This window comes from Mesoplodon mirus, assembly GCF_964341445.2.
Source record: "Mesoplodon mirus genome assembly, contig: HAP1_SCAFFOLD_330, whole genome shotgun sequence".
Lineage (NCBI taxonomy): Eukaryota > Metazoa > Chordata > Mammalia > Artiodactyla > Ziphiidae > Mesoplodon > Mesoplodon mirus.
The window spans coordinates 525,360-542,478 of record NW_028295610.1 but is presented as its reverse complement, the minus strand read 5'-3'; the positions used below and the strand labels follow the sequence as shown (position 1 = coordinate 542,478).

The 17,119-nt window shown below is 43.9% G+C and overlaps 2 protein-coding genes across 8 annotated transcripts in view; one reads left to right on the top strand and one right to left on the bottom strand.

The window, feature by feature from the left end:
- Positions 1–17,119, bottom strand: part of LOC309797347 (protein FAM170A-like) — a gene marked incomplete at both ends in the record, with an annotated part of 518,827 nt that overhangs the window by 29,181 nt on the left and 472,527 nt on the right. The gene's annotated exons all lie outside the window — the stretch shown is intronic.
- LOC309797350 (uncharacterized protein) overlaps positions 844–17,119 on the top strand; it is a 76,893-nt gene continuing 60,617 nt past the window's right edge. For 4 of the 7 annotated variants that reach the window (XM_082645938.1, XM_082645937.1, XM_082645941.1 and 1 more), the window contains exons 1-4: positions 867–967; positions 1,442–1,492; positions 3,592–3,637; positions 5,513–5,639. In XM_082645938.1, coding sequence (XP_082502064.1) covers positions 933–967; positions 1,442–1,492; positions 3,592–3,637; positions 5,513–5,639 — 259 coding nt within the window. In that variant the 5' untranslated portion in view covers positions 867–932. Of the gene's footprint in view, positions 968–1,441; positions 1,493–3,591; positions 3,638–5,512; positions 5,640–17,119 lie in introns of all 7 variants that reach the window. The other 3 variants (XR_014292603.1, XM_082645942.1, XM_082645940.1) reach the window with 2 other exon arrangements.

Below are 17,119 nucleotides of genomic sequence, written 5' to 3'. Positions count from 1 at the left end.
AATTATGAATTTGAATGTTTCTCTTCATGGTTCTGTCAATGTTTGCTTTATAAAGTATCAGCTGAAGTTATTAGTTTCTGAGAATTTGAAACTTTTATGACTGTGAAGTGTCCCTCCGTATGTCAAGTAATGCTTTTTCCTTCCCCTTAAAGTTCACTTGGTCAAATAGCAATGTCACAGATTTTATAATTACAGAAATAACTTGAGACCTAGGATGTTGATGTCTGTCTCTAGAAAGGATTTTCCCTTGCTTCTGCACGGGTTGTAAGATGCTAACAAAACACGTTCACCTTTACACAATTTCAGGGAATGAGGTGTTTTGGCGTTTGGCTTCAGTCCCTGCCAAAGAAAGCCCAGTTTCCTTCTCCCCTTATTCCAATGGTGAAACTCTTTGGGGTTTACCAGGAAGCCTTCGTGGCTGGTAATGCTTTTATGTCGCTTAGCCTCTGGAAGACGTCCAAAATTCTACTGAGTTTGTACGCCTTTCAATGAACAGAATCTACACTCTTCTGAGGCCTACACAGTAGAACGGCAAGACGGCCTGAGACCTTCTCAGGGATTCCGGAAAGTGAAAACCAGAGTGAAAACATGTAGTCCAGAGCTCGTGCCGGTAGACACCCCCGCACCCACCCTTGCATTCTGGGACATGTAGTCCAGAGCTCGTAAACTCGTGTAGTCCCATATACTGCAGCTACAGTAACGCCTCGCTGTAAAGGTTTACCCGCGGAATTCTGGGAAATGTGGTCCAGGAGTTCCGGGTTAGTCGCAGGCACTTCCGCCCCAGGAGGACACGCAGCAGCCATGTTTTGCCTGATGACGGTGTTTCAGGTCCGCTCTTCACGACCCATTCAAGCTTCCCCTTTGCAGACCTTTCATTTGGGGAGAAAGAGGAGGAGCGGCTAAAAGCGGAGGTTTGAGGGCCTGGAGTGGTGATGTACGTCCCGCGGGCGGAGCTTCTTTGCGTTTGGTAACGTACCCGGGATGGGGTGGGCTCAGGTCGTGCCTCCTGGGGTTTGAGGGTCTCCCCGGTTTTCTTCACCCCTAACCTGACCCCGTCCCCCACCTATGAGCTAGCCCTACCGCTTCATACGGCGTCACACTGGGTGAGTTGCTTAACTCCTCTGTGCCTCCGTTGCTGTTCGGTAAAAGGGGGGAAAAAGGAACGCCTTGTTAATATAGTGTTGTGAGAAGAAACGAGATAGCACAAGTAAAAGGTCTACAACTGCCTGATACATTGTTGGTATTAATACTACGCTAATTCGGGAGGCACCCATTTCGCAGCGGGATTCTGTGAGCCCAGGAAGCTGAATTGTCCTGGACTCCTGGCCTGTTTTGGGAGGAGAGGACTTGTAGCTGGTACGGGGGCGGAAGGGGGTGCGGTATGAATTAGTGGGGATGGAAACACAGCCCTGGTATTTCACAGTCTCCTTTCCTTCCCCAGCCCTGGCTTCTCACAAAGCACTGCACGGAGGAAGAGGCAACAGAGCCCCACGTGAGTAGGACTTGGCATTCTTCTCCTTAAGGTATTCCTATAAATTGTAGAACGTATGAGACATGGGTAACGATGATAACTGAGCCTTGGTCACTAATTTCCATTCTAAAAGCTTTATGCAAATGAACACTTTTCCATCAGGCGGTGGCTCTGTGAATTGGTACTGCTGTTTTCTCTACTTTAAGGCTGAGGAGCTGGGGGCAGGGAACACAACCCTGTTGGCCCATCCTCACCCAGATGGTAGGAGGCAGAGCTGGGGTTGGGACCCAGGCAGTTTGAGTCCAGCAGCTGAGTTTGCTAATCCCTTTGGTATATTCTCTTTGAGCATAGGGTACTGGCTAGAATCATATCATGAAAGGAGGTCGGGACTTAATTGTGGGGACCTTGAGAGCAAGGTGTAGGCTATTTTATGAGTTTTTAAGATAGTTTTCTCAACTGGGTCATTTATTTTATTTCAAATAATATGTATATCATAGAAGTAGCATAATCATTATGGAAAAATGCAGATATATACATAAAGAAAAATTTTAATTATCTGTAACTTTAGGATGTAAAGATACCAGTTGTTAATGTTTTCGTGCCTTTTTGTCTGGTTACTCTTTGTGTATGTTTCTGTGTAGTGGAGGCTGTTTTTTGTGGGACTGATGTTACACTGCAGGGCTACTCAAATTGTGGTCCACAGACCAGCGGCCTTGGCATCACTTGGATAGAAGTGCCCAGCCTTGAGCCCCATTCGAGACCTTCTGATTTATAATTTCTGCGTAGGGGGTCCAGGAGGCTGCGTTCCAACAAGATCCCGCAGTAATTCACATGCACCTGAAAATTCGAGAAGCTCAAGAGAGGGTCTTTTCTGGAAACTGAGGCCGAGGAAATTGACCCTGCTGGATGTCACAGATAAAACTGAGCTGGATTCACCAAAGGCCTACTTAGTCCAATGATTTTATTCCCCCACTAATTATTGTCAACTGTCAGGGCCCCTTTCAGAATCCTGAATTGAGCAGAAGACAGCTAGCAAGTGTAGAGTCAAAATGGAGGTCGTTAGAAGTTGTGACGATATCTCTCTCCCAAGCTTTGGGGAGTGGAATCATTGCCATCTTTTGTACTAGATCGAACCCGGGCCCCCTGCATTGGGAATGTGGAGTCTTATCCACTGCACCACCAGGGAAGTCTCCCATTTATTTCTTAAACTTTCCTATATTTATAATGATATAATTACAATTCAGATTCCTGTCTTTTTTTCATTTGAATTAGGTATGGACTGTCAAACTATTTTTTACTGTTGTTGCAGAATCCTGGCTTTTATTAGTTCTCTTTACCTCTGTGCATAATTGTCAAAAGGGTACTTCCTGTTTAAAAAGAAACTTAACGTCTTTTTATACCTTTTGTAAAAAGTTGTCCATGTCAATTTAAATATTATTGTTGCAGTCACAAAATCTTTAGGAAGACAAGCAGAGATTTTCGGAAGTCTATAAAGACTCTCACATAACAGGGCAACAACGTAGGACCTCCACATGTCTGACAGTCTTCTGTTGGTAGAAATCACATCTCTAAGGATAATTTCTCACTAAAATATCATCTGCTTTACCGCAGTTGCTAAGAAATAAGAAACCCTGACAGTGGTGTTCTCAGAGCTTCCTACCTTATGACGATCTCACGAGGTGGATGCCCGTGTTCTCCCCTACTGGCAGAGGACAGAACTGAGGCGAAGAGATGTGAATAACTTGCCCAGGGTGACACTGCTCGTGAATGGCGTAGCCTGATCAGAGCCCATGCATATTGACTCCAAAACCTACTCTGACTTACATGGTCTCTGTTTACACCATACCCAGAATAAGAATGACCCCTGTGGAAGCTGCAGGCACCCTGTGAGGGGGCCACTGTGTATGGCTGGGCAGGTCATTCCTCACACAGCCACTGAGGGGGTTCACGGGGGCATCTGGTATCTGCGTGGGGCTCTGCTCATCAAGCATAGTCAGCTGTAGCCACCCCGAGGACTGGGAGCCTTGGTAATTCACAATGAGCACCACGTGGGTTAGTGACTTCTTTTTCTTTAAACCAGTTTCCAGTTTGACTTCTTCTTTCCCTGTCTGTCTTGCTAGGACTCTGCACTGCCCCAGAAGGAGAGAGAAAATGAGCACATTCCAGGTGAGTAGAGCTTGCCTTTCTTGCTGTTAAAAACGCCATTTTTGTACTCAGGTTGGACACAGGTTTTCCTCCTTTTTTCTTTTTCTTTTTTTTTTTTTTGATTGGAGTATAGTTGATTTACAATGTATTAATTTCAGGTGTACAGCAAAGTGATTCAGTTATACATATATATACATATATTTTCAGATTCTTTTCCCTTATAGGTTATTACGAAATATTGGGTATAGTTCCATATGGGTTTTCTCTTTCAAGGAGAGTCTAAGCATATGAGGAACTGAGTGTGCCATGTGTGCTTTTTTTAAAATTCCTGTTAAATGTAATTGGTTTCGGTTTTAATTTGTTTTATTTCATCATTTTTTAATTTTACAAGTAAAAGAAAAATTAAGGGAAATGAAGGACATCTTCCAGTCTACTGCTTACCTGCTTACAAATTAGCTGCTTTTATATTTCTGTAATCTCTTCATCATATGTATTCATGGATGTGTATTTGTATTTATAACATAGATACAGTTTTAAATTGTTTTTTTCATTTAATACTAGCTAACATTCACTTTTAATTGTTTTATCATGTTCCTGCAAACTTATGCACCTATTTTTTTTTTTCTGGTATGCGGGCCTCTCACTGTTGTGGCCTCTCCCGTTGCGGGGCACAGGCTCCGGACGCGCAGGCTCAGCGGCCGTGGATCACGGGCCCAGCTGCTCCGCGGCATGTGGGATCTTCCCGGACCGGGGCACGAACCCGTGTCCCCTGCATCGGCAGGCGGACTCTCAACCACTGCGCCACCAGGGGAGCCCTGCACCTATTTTTTAAACTATGCTTTATTCACAGACATTTAGTTTAAAGACTTCTCCTGTTTCAGGAGCACTACAGTGACGGTTTTCCTGATTTAACCTGTTTCTCAAAATATCTGTTCTGAAGAATATTGCCCCTTTTTGCCCTTAACATAGTAGGTTTAGGTATTCAGAATTTAAGAGGTATGTTTTACATGTGGTGCCTTGGATGTTTTTTGGTAGAATATCCAAATACGGCAGAGCACAGCAGGATCAAACTGCTGCTTCACGCAGAAAAAGTCATGTATTGTTAGAAGTTTTCTCTCGACCAGAGTTAGATTCAGTCTTCCCCATGCTTGAGTCAGACCCTTTGTGTATTTTATTTACTGGTTTGTTTCTTTTTCCATCTTATATTTTTTTCTAATCAGAGTAATACATGACCTTAGTTGAAAAAGTCCAGTGGTACTTAAAGCACTTGTCACTGCATAGACAGCTCAGAACAGTTGTATAAAGAGGTGCTTGGTTTCATCTTTGTTTTAAATATAAAGAATCGGGGTTGTGAGAAAAGGAGGAACCAACTCAGACTCACCCAGAAAACCAAGGGTCTGGAGTCAGAGTATTGCATTCAAGCGAAAGACAGGAACGGGGAAAGAGAGAGTTTTCATTCAGAGACCTGGCACGGCCTTTTGGTTAGTTTCCACATATAACACTCCTTCTCAGCTGGTTCCCACCTCAGTGAGAAAGCAGGTGCCATCAAATACTGCCAGGACTAAATTGGTAACTGTTTCTGGGGCACTTGGCAATAATAATTAAAGAGTGAAAGCTTTTTAGTTCAGGATCCAGTGGTTAGAATTCTAGGGAGTTTACTTATGAGTTGTCTGAGAGCCCCAGGTAAATACACAAAGCTTTCTCTTTCATAGCTGCACGTCCGGTGAGGCTGAGGAAAGTCAGTGTGTGGCATTGGCAGGATGGAAGGAGGGGGTGCTGGGAAGTCTGCACACCTCACAGGAGCCGGAGCAACTTCCCATCCTCCTCGTCTCCTCGGGGCTGCCCCTCTTCCACTGGCCACTGGGTATAAGATTGAGGTGGTGTTGTTTGTCGTAGGAGGCGGTGACCTTCAAGGACGTGGCCGTGGCCTTCACAGAGGAGGAGCTGGGGCTGCTGGACTCGGCCCAGAGGAAGCTGTACCAGGATGTGATGGTGGAAAACTTCCGGAACCTGGTCTCAGTGGGTGAGGACAGCCTTTCTCTGCGAGTGTCTTTGTGACCTTGGTGTTTCAAGGCTTTGGGCCTCTTGAGGTGGTTCCCTGAGTTTGGGGACCAGACTTTTGCAATTCCTGTGGGACACGAGAGGATGTCTCTGGTCTTTCCAAACAGTGTGTTTCAGGTCCTTTTCAATTATTTTGTAAAAGAACTGTAAATCGACAGTATCTTGCTGTACCTTGTGTATTCTTCTTCAGATTTCCCTCCCCGCCATTAGTGGATCATAAAGCCAATTTATTGAGCCCTACGTGTGATTTTTTAATGAAATAAAATAGTATAGAAAATATCAGAGTTTCTTAGGAAGAGTACAACACATTGCAGCAGAAACTCTGGGCGATGGCATGAGTGGTGTGAGAGCCAGTGGGAACAGATTTCATGAAAGGAGACATTGGTTAGATATAGGTCATTCAAGCTTCGTTTTAGTAATGTATACTTTTCTACCTGTGTATCTAGGTTGTGAAATAAATGCTGTTTCTTCAGTGGGTCGTGATACAAAGTTTGAAAAACACAGCTTTCAATACCTTGAATATGCAGTTGGAACTCAAATTTCTAGTAAACTTTCGCTCTAGCCCGTTCATGTGAACTTGTGACTTTGCATGTTCTCATTCTTCAAACGAGATACAAAACATATAGAAAGAGAAGAGAGGCTTTGGTTGATGAATTCAGCAACCCAGATAGAAATTTAGGTGAGAACCAAGCAGCCGTGAGTTCCTGTGGTTAGCTCTCTATCTGTTTTGCTTCTCACCAGCCCTGTGCTGCCCATCACCTGGTCCCAGTTGGAAATCTCTTTCCAGGATTATTGCATAGTCTTTGTACTGGTCACCTGTTGCCACCCTTCTACTCCCACAGTTTGTTCTTTAGGTGGCAAAGTGATCTTTTGTAACTTTAAGTCAGGTTATGTTCTTGTTTCAAAATTCTCTTGTGGCTTCTTTTACTTAGAATAAAAACCACTTAAAGTGGCTTCTAGAGCCTTCTGTGGGCTGCTGTTCGTTCTCCACCACCTCCCTGAATACACCACCTCTCCTCCCTCTTACCCTATCTTTTCCAGACCTGCAAAGGATGCTTCTGCCACAGAGCCTTTTCCTGGTCCTTCTCTCTGCCTGGAATACTCTTTCACCTGTAATCTTTTAGGCCTCTACTTCTTTCAGTCAGTCACCTTAAAGATGAGGAGGTGGCTGTCCTCTGACCACCCTATGGAAAATACAGTCCTCTCTTTCTTACTCTCTCTGCCCTGCCTTGTTTTGTCTCTAAGCGTTTCACTCATGTACATTTTGTTCACCCGTTTCTCACCTCTCTGTCTTCCACTGGAGGGTAATCCAGGAGTGCAGGAGGAATTCGGGCTGTTATATGTTTATTGCTCACTAGCCTCAGTGCTTAGCATAGTCTTGGTACATGACAGGAACTCTTAAATATTTCTTGAATAAACGAATGAGTTAATGGATAGAGAAATTAGCCTTCCATGAAAATAGCTAGTAGGCGGTGAACAAATCCGAGTGAATAAGGGATATTGCTAAATGTTTTTTTGTCTTCAAATGAATTCCTAGCCTAATTCTAACTTCTCAGGTGCCCATGATGTGTGTATGTGTGTGTTTGCCTTTCTGTACAAGTTGGCCCTCATCAACTTGCACAAAAAATATGTATAGAACCTGTAATTATAACCAAACTGAGTAAAATGCTTTCCCTGTGACTTTCCTTGAGCTCTCAGTAGCAGAGCAAATTCATTTGGGGAGGAAATAGTGTTTGGAATGAGGATTCTTATGTCTACTTCTTAGGTAACCCTCCCATAGAAGGAAAGAAATTTCTATTTCCTTATCCCTTATACCAGGGGAGAACAGGTCTCAGAAAACAGCCAGCTGGTGAGTTAGCCTTTCCCTTAAAAGATTTGCCCCGCTGCGTCCCATTTGCCTCCTCCAAAGCCCACCTCACTAATAAGAAATCGATCTTTGTTAGCTCTACAAACATTTTGTGTGTGTGTGTGTGTGTGCATTTGTATGTACCTTGTAGAAGGCATTTTAGATAATGTCACCTTGAGTGCTTTGATCATTCTTTAATAGTTTCTAGTCTGTTTCTTCTCAATACTTATCACAGGCTATGGAATTTATTCCCAGCTCACTCATAAAGCCCATTCTTCACTTTGGAACTCATTCTTGTTAAAGACCAATGTATCTGTGTCCAAAAATTTTCCATGCTGTTTTTAAAGAGACAGCATTCTTCCCTAGCCTCTAAATTTTGACTCCTGCTTGGCAGGGGGAGTGGAGGAACATATTAGGCAGCACAAATGCCTGAGAAGGATCCAGTGCATAGGTCTTCATGCTCTTTTTTAACCCCACTGATTCTTAGACCCTTTTTTAAAATTAATTAATTGTTGGTTGCATTGGGTCTTCGTTGCTGCATATGGGCTTTTCTCTAGTTGTGGTGAGTGGGAGCAGCTCTTGGTTGTGGTGCGCAGGCTTCTCATTGCAGTGGCTTCTCTTGTTTCAGAGCACGGTCTCTAGGAACGTGGGATTCAGTAGTTGTGGCACGTGGGCTCAGTAGTTGTGGCTCATGGGCTTAGTTGCTCTGCGGCATGTGGGATCTTCCCGGACCAGGGCTCGAACCTGTGTCCCCTGCACTGGCAGGCAGATTATTAACCACTGTGCCACCGGGGCAGTCCCGGTTTTTAGCCCCTTTCATATCCTCCTCAGCACTAACCCCCTTGGTGTGCTGCCGCCTCGGGTGCAGCCTTTCAACTTAAGCAAAACTGTACTTTCCAGTCCTTTTCCTGTATCTGATACCTGACTTGTAAAAGCTGTTTCGCTTCTCTGACTTGGTTCAAACTTAACCTGGGATTCAGAATTGTAGAGAATCCTAGAAATCAAACTGAGTTCACCTGTGCATGCATTTCTTGAGCCCTGACTAACTGCTAGGCACTGTTAAAGCTGTGAGCACAGCAAAATGCTTGTCTTTATTGATACTGTGTTATGGTAGGAATGACATGTAATTTTTGAAAGATGATTTAAATAGTATGTCAGAGTAGTCATTTGGTTTTAAATGGGTTTCATTAATGCTAAGTATTTGGGAGTTTAACAGACCATCTCTTGGTTTCTGTTAGTATATAAACCAGAGAACTTCATTTGTCGTGCGAAAGATAAGCTGAACCATCCTGAGGCTCATTAAAGTCTCACACTGTGTCTTAAGTGTAAAATCTTGAATCTTTGAACAAAGCTTTCACGTGTCCACATCTCTGAATTCTCTGTCCTTCTAGAAGAAAACAATCAAAGTGAGTTGAGGGCCGTTCAAGACAGAGGATCACGTGAAGAGCTTGCCTGCTGGCAAATCTGGCAACAAATTGCAAATGACTTAACCAGATGCCAAGACTCCATGATAAATAGTTGTCAGTTCCACAAACAAGGTGATTCCCCCTGCCAGATTGGGGCAGGACTCTATTCAAATTTCTGAAGGTGAGAACCGTATATGAAATGATAAAGCAGGTGATCCCAGTAGTACTGGAAATGCAAGGCTTGCAACTTTGAGAGCCCAGGATTCTTGGAGGAAAACTTCATTGGCTGAGTCACAGAATGATCAGAATAGACACCAGCAAATTTCCATGAAAAATAAACTGTGTCAGTGTAAAGAGGATGTTGACACCATCAGTTGGATTTCACACCACCTTGATGCTCATGGAGTACACAAGGGTCAAAAATCTTACGGCTACAGTGATTATAGAAAAGATAGCACGAGGGTTTCAACACTGGATCAGAATACCATGATTCACACAGGACAAAAACCTTACCAGTGTAATGAACGTAAAGAAACCTTCACCGACCTCTCCACCTTTGATCTTCACCAGCAATTGCACTCAAAAGAGAAGTCTCATACGTGCAGTGAGTGTGGAAAAGGCTTCCGTTACAGCTCGGTTCTTCATATTCATCAGAGAGTTCACGCGGGAGGAAAACATAGTGAGTGTGATGAGTGTGGCAAGGAGTTCAGTCAGAGCTCACAGCTGCAGACTCCTCAGAAAGTCCACACTGTAGAGAAACCATTCAAATGTGGGGAATGTGGGAAAGGCTTCAGCCGTAGGTCAGCACTTAACTATTCATTGTAAAGTCCACACGGGAGAGGAACCTTATAATTGTGAGGAGTGTGGGAGGGCCTTCAGTCAGGCCTCTCACCTTCAGGACCATCAGAGAGTCCACACTGGGGAGAAACCATTCAAATGTGACACATGTGATAAGAGCTTCAGTCGGAATTCACACCTTCAGTCCCATCAGAGAGTCCATACGGGAGAGAAACCGTACAAATGTGAGGAGTGTGGGAAGGGCTTCATTTGTAGCTCAAATCTATACATTCATCAGAGGGTCCACACAGGAGAAAAACCCTACAAATGTGAGGAATGTGGGAAAGGCTTTAGTCGGCCTTCAAGTCTTCAGGCCCATCAGGGAGTCCACACTGGAGAGAAATCATACATACGTAATGTGTGTGGTAAAGGCTTTACTCTGAGTTCAAACCTTCAGGCACATCAAAGAGTCCATACAGGAGAGAAACCATACACATGTAATGAGTGTGGGAAGAGCTTCAGGAGGAACTCCCATTATCAAGTTCATCTGGTTGTCCACACAGGGGAGAAGCCCTATAAATGTGAGGTATGTGGGAAGGGCTTCCGTCAGAGTTCATATCTTCAAATCCATCAGAAGGCCCACAGTGTAGAGAAACCTTACAAGTGTGAGGAGTGTGGGCAGGGCTTCAATCAGAGTTCACGACTTCAGATCCACCAGCTGATCCATACCGGTGAGAAACCATACAAATGTGAAGAGTGTGGGAAGGGATTCAGTCGTAGAGCAGATCTTAAAATTCATTGCAGAATCCACACCGGAGAGAAACCGTATAATTGTGAGGAGTGTGGGAAAGTCTTCAGGCAGGCTTCAAATCTTCTGGCCCATGAGAGAGTCCACAGCAGAGAAAAACCATTCAAATGTGAAGAGTGTGGGAAGAGCTTTGGTCGGAGTTCACACCTTCAAGCCCATCAAAAAGTCCACACTGGAGAAAAGCCATACAAATGTGAGGAGTGTGGGAAGGGCTTCAAGTGGAGCCTGAACCTCGACATGCATCAGAGGGTCCACACAGGAGAGAAACCATATAAGTGTGGGGAGTGTGGGAAGCACTTCATTCAGGCCTCAAGTCTTCAGCTTCATCAAAGCGTCCACACTGGAGAGAAGCCGTACAGATGTGACAGATGCAGTAAGGTCTTCAGTCGGCCTTCACAGCTACAGTCTCATCAAAGAGTGCACACAGGGGAGAAGCCTTACAAGTGTGAGACCTGTGGTAAGAGCTTCAGTTGGCGCTCCAGTCTAACAGTTCATCACAGAATCCATGCTGCTGATAAATCCTATAAAAGTGAGAGGAGTGGTAAGACCATCAGAGAGCCCACACACGAGAAAAGTTCCATAAAATGAGTAAAACAAAAACAAAAACAACTCAGGTGTCATGTGAATTCTTCCCGTCATCAAGTTCAAAAGAAAAAAAAAAATCATTTGTTTCATTAAAGTCGGTGTTTCAGCCATAGCTCAACATGTCCCAGTAGTCAGGAGGCCACACGGCAGAGAACTCTGGTAAATGGTGTAGTAAGTTGGAACTTTGACCTCTATTAAATATTAGGGGAGAAGCCTTAGTGTGAGTTTTAGCAGGCCTTGTACAAAAGTATGATGAACATGCCAAAATGTATGCCCATTACAACGTAAATGCCACGAATGCAGCGACGTTTGTTCTGAATCTACAGTCTGAACATTGTCAGCTACTTTGTAGGTGCTCGATATTTGTTCAGTTAATGAATGAGGAAAAACTTTTTGAAAATTATGTTGCAATCCCCTCCAAAATTTCATAAAAATTTGTATTCAGAGCAGTTAACCTAAATCTGGCCTTAAAAGTAATTCAGGGAGACAAAAATTTGAAGTGTTAGAAAACCACTCAGTATTGCAATTTGTAATATTAATGTGGCATCGTCCTGTTATGATGAGCTCCATTTGTCTCCCCCCAGCCTCGCTTCAAGTTGGATCTTATCTTGGACTTCGTCTATCTAATATTCTGTGAATCTTATACAGTACAAATTTAGTTATCTTTTGTGACAGTATAGACTTACTGAAAATGGATTGTTCATCTTGCAATACAGAAAGCATACTGTTGACCCTTTTTTCAAGAATGTCAAGGCAGAGGTTTAAGTGTCAGAAAGAGTTACTAATGACAGTGACAGAGGACAAACATTTCTTAGTAAATGAACTGATCGTTGGTTTCTTATTCACCACATTTCCGTCTAGGTTTTGATGTGATTGTCTCCCAAGGGTTTTAGCATTACTTTCATCAAGACTTCTTAAGTAGAGAAAAGAGGCTGTTTGAAGTAGATTACTTTTGTCAAGTTCTCTATCTCCTTACTCCTCTCTGGACTGAGATAAAAAGAAAAAAATTATTTGTTGAAATCTGGTAATTTCATCAAACATATTTATTCAATGACTGACTTGCACACTTTTTCCTAGCGGTGGATTGAAAAATTGATTTTCAAAGTGAAGTTGCTGAGTACATATCAAAACATAGAACGTGCGTCCCTTTGATATAGAAATCACAGAATAGGACCTTATAATTAGGAAATTCAAATAGAAAAGGTGAGTAGCATGTCAATGTTACTAAATTTTGTAAAAGTGAAATATTCAATAGGAATGTCTTTATATTTTAAGATAGTTATGTAATAACAGGTCTGTTAAAATGATGGCTTAAACTTAATGACAGAAGCATGTAACAGTTTAATGTATTTTAGGTAGGTACATCACATACCTTAATCAAACATGTATGTGTGTGTGTTAATGCATCCTATCATCTGTAAAGGGATATTCACCCTTAGGTAAACAGTGGCAAGATTTTCAGGGATTTTTTCCACATGTAACTTCCATATTTTAAATTTTTCATTGAGCATCAATTTTCCAGTAAAATACTGTTACTTTTATAGTAACATAGGTAGTAAAATAATGTAAAATATAATATTAAAAATTACTAAGAACATATTAATCCCTCACAGTAAGAAATCCTATCATCATGAGGTATACATATATATGGCCAAAATTAAGGAATAGACCTCTAGAAATCAGTTATAAAAAGAAAAAATGTATATGGTTATTCAAAGATACAGAATAGTAGTCAGTGTAACGGTCTATTTATAATTAATGCATTTGAAGTTTAGGATAAATCCATGCAGCCCAGAATATTCTGTTTTAATTCCAACAGTAGAAATTTACACATCCTAGTTCTCCTCATCAGGCTTCCTTACTGGGTGAATGGATGGATAGCTCGGGGTACCGGCTTGTCCTTTCAAGTGCTTGGTCTGACTGGAGAAGTAGCTGGGTCGCTCCAGACACTATGACACGGAGAACCATTAGCTGTGGGGAAAAAGGAACTTACCCCCCAAAAAAACTTTTTAAAATTGTTTACAAAGTAACAGTGATTGGGCAAATCCTGAAGATAGTGGAAATAGGTAAGTTTTAGAGGTAAAATTTATCAACGATTCCCTAAGGAAAAATGTGCATAGGGAAGAAACCTAGAATGATGGGAACAAGTTGTTAAGGAGGAGGTTTGAATACCATTTCCTACTTCTTAGTCATTTCACTGATGTTTAACACTTACTTGGTTAAAGGGCTTTACTCAGCAAAAGATGTATTTAATGTGAGAGGCAGGTTTCCAAGATTGGTTTCCTAGACCACACCTTCACATGTGTATGTAAATTCCATGCTACCTCAAATTGCATTGAATTAGACGTCAGAAATCCTAGGGCTTTCTTGTTTGGTTTGGTTTGGTAGATATCAAACCACCAACTCTCAAGGTAATTTGTAGTTTAGTGAGTTAAGTCAAGGGCTGGAAAACTACCTCCTGTGAGCCCAACCTGGCTCATTGCCTTTAAAGCTTTATTGGAACATAAAAGCTCTTTATTGGCCCATCCATTTATTTACCATCTTTGAGTGTTTCCCATTGTGCTGACAGTGTTCAGTGGTTGTGACGAGCACTGATGGCCCACAAAACCTAAACTATTTACTTTCTGGCCCTTGAGAGAAAAAGTCTGTTGATCCCCTGTGGTAAGCCCAAAAGGTTTGTCTCTGTAAGTGAAAGACCACAAGTAGAGCAGAACTTAGACTTGGTTCAGTGAGGATTCCAGAGAGGTTTCCTTTTTGATTCTCATATCTGCCCTTCTGGTTGACCTTGTTCTTTAGTTTGGTTCAAAGACAGTGGTAGCAACTAGGGACTACCTGTTTCTTTCTTCACATTCAATGAAAGAGCTGCTCTTCCATTCTTAGTGTTGAGTAGTTCACAACTCACTCCCAGTGCATGGCTTCCTCTAACCTTGACTCCCACCTATGCTAAAGACTAAATCTTTAGCTTTGTATCCAGTTCCATTGGCCTTTGTAGGGCCTTCAGTTTCAACTCCCAGTTGATAGCTTGAGCTCAAAATCTGTTTTTACCGTTGGGGATTTTCTGTCTTAGCTTTGAGCTTGGCTACATAGCAACACTTTGGGGGACTTGTTATAATCAGCATTTCTATCTTTCTTTCCTTCCTTTTTATTTATTTATTTTTTTAAGGGGATCCAAAGTCAAATTCAGTCAGTGGCTGAATGACAACACATTGATTCACAACCTTGTAGATTCTCTTATGTCCTAGGGCATCAGTGGGAAGGAGTAGAATCCTGGAAATTTGAGGTGGAAATACATGGGCAGATTCCAACAAAGCTGAGGCCTGTGACCTCTGACCTGTGACCTCTTAGTTGAGCCTGCTGTGCTATTAGAAGGAAGTCTGCCTCTACTCTGAGATAGTTTCCTTGCAGGGGTCTGTGGATCCTCAAGACTTGCCTCCACTACCTCTCGTTTTTCCAGACCTAGTAATCAGACTAGAGTCCTTGAAATGGGGACGGGAGCAGGGAAGGGGTGGGTACCCACCGGGTATAAAGGATGACCATGAGGAGACACTCTCTGCTAAAATAAGGAATTGTATGATTTATATCAATAGAAACCTGAGAAATAATGTGTGTGGATTTTGTAGGTATTGAAGCAGGTGGGAGTAATGTAATATTGGGTTAGGCTGGATTTGTTGATACGAGTGCATTCAACACCCATTCCAGACTCAGCGTGTTAGCTTGGCTACCTGGGAATGCCTTCAACAGTTTGCTCAAATGACTGACACCTGTACCCAAAGTTAGCGTATGCTAAAGTCAAAATGCCAGGACTTTCTAAGTATGTTGTAGCAAAATTTCTTGACGTTGGCATGACTGACATTTTGAACTGGATAGCTCTTTGTTGTTGGGAGCTGCCCTGTGCAATGTAAGATGGGCCAGTGGCACATACTCTTCCCTGCCACCCTAGTTGTAACAATAAAAAGTGCCTTGAGGGCTTCCCTGGTGGCGCAGTGATGGAGAGTCCGCCTGCCGATGCAGGGGACACGGGTTTGTGCCCCGGTCCGGGAAGATCCCACATGCCGCGGGGCAGCTGGGCCCGTGAGCCATGGCCGCTGAGCCTGTGCGTCCGGAGCCTGTGCTTCGCAACGGGAGAGACCACAACAGTGAGAGGCCCACATACCAAAAAAAAAAAAAAAAAGTGCCTTGATACATCCGTGTGCACCAGCCACGTGGGGCTCATTCATAACACAGCTCCTTAAAGAAAAAAGTCTCAAGGGGCATCCCCGGTGGCGCAGTGGTTGAGAGTCCGCCTGCCGATGCAGGGGACATGGGTCCGTGCCAGGGCCCGGGAAGATCCCACATGCCGTGGAGCAGCTAGGCCCGTGAGCCACGGCCACTGAGCCTGTGCGTCCGGAGCTTGTGCTCCACAACAGGAGAGGCCACAACAGTGAGAGGCCCGCATTCCACACACACAAAAAAAAGTCTCAAGACACTGCCACATATTTCCTGGGAGGGGGGACCAAAAGTGTCCCCAGCTGAGAACCACCATTGTAGAAGGTTTACAAAGGCATAGGAATGCCAGACCACTGGAGTGGGTTTATCACATAAGATCTGCTCACCCAAACCCCCTATGTGCCCTGGGAGGGCTCAGAGGACACTTCCTTTGCCAGAGGTTTAAGAAACGTATTGGTGAGAGGAGCGTTAGCAGTCTTGGAATGCTCTGTAGCTGCTCTTCTCTGCAGGCCAGGAATGAGAGGGAAAGTATGTCATCATAATGGGCTCCCTAAATTCAGTGAGGCTAATGGGATCGTGGGGCATCATGGGTCAAGTGGAAACACTTCATTGGCAGAGATAAAGTGAGCGTGTTTTTCACAATGAACAGCAAAATGAAAGGGCTCATTAGAATGCTTTGATACACAGAGATTTTTTATATTTGCTCATGTGCTATCTCTAGGGCTGAAATAATTGGGAAGTCTACTAATACCCTACTTGATTTGAATCAGGAGAAAAGCTCTAGGTCTGATGAACATGTCTGACCGGAATCAACATGGGAGTTGTGCTCCCTCAGCCATTTCGATAACATGAGTCAGTTCCCATTTCCAGAGCATCTTGAATGAAGGGCAGGCCGGGTCCCCTTGAGGGAGGATATACCCTGGTTTACTACCAACTATCCCGAGGGTGCTTTCTTCTCCCTGGAAGGGATAAAACAACTGAGGTAGAACAGGAAGAGACAAGAAGCTCTCCAAGCTCTGCTGGTCAGGGTTACCCTCCAGCGTTGCCTTAATGCTCAGAGCCACACACACCACAGTGAGCTTGGCTCCAGATCAACTACCACGCAACGAAGGTGCTGGAACATTTCCATATCTCGGGGGACCTCATTTCCACGTGACTCTCTTTCCTATTCCCCTTTGTCACAGAAGGCTAGGTCCAGTGGTCCGGGTGAGATCTCAGCTCAGGCCCAAGGCTCTCAGACCTCAAAGTTCTGGTCCTGCAAGGGCCCCTGTCCTCTCTTGAGACCACTCCTGGCTCTCTCTGCCGAGAAGGAGCTGCTGGCAGTACGTCCTCTAAGAGTTGAGGTCCATCGTGCAGACCCTGAGAAAACTCCTAGGAAAAGGCTCCACCTTCTTGTTTACGTCAACAGAGGTCAATGCCTTTGTTAGTGCTGGGTGTGTCCCATTTGATGCAACTGCAGAGCCATTAGGTCAACCAGCACATGTGTGCGGCCCCTTCCCTTAGACTCCTCTGGGCCCTCGTGACATAGGCTCAGAAGACTGCCAGCCTCAAGCCTTACCTCTTCCAAGACCACACCGTCTCCAGGATCTTCTGTCCCATGAATCTCAGTTGCTGTGTGGAAATCAAAAGAGAGGAAAGAGCCTGCCTACGGGGTCTCTTTGGGCTGGGGCCTTCTTGCTTCTCTTCCTCCTCCTCCTCGTCCTCCTCGTCCTCCTTGTCCTCCTCCTCGGGGTGATTTCGGATTCCACATTGCCCATCCACTGGGCCATGTTGAGATGAAAGATACGGCAGCTGAAGCCCTCCAGGACGCCGCA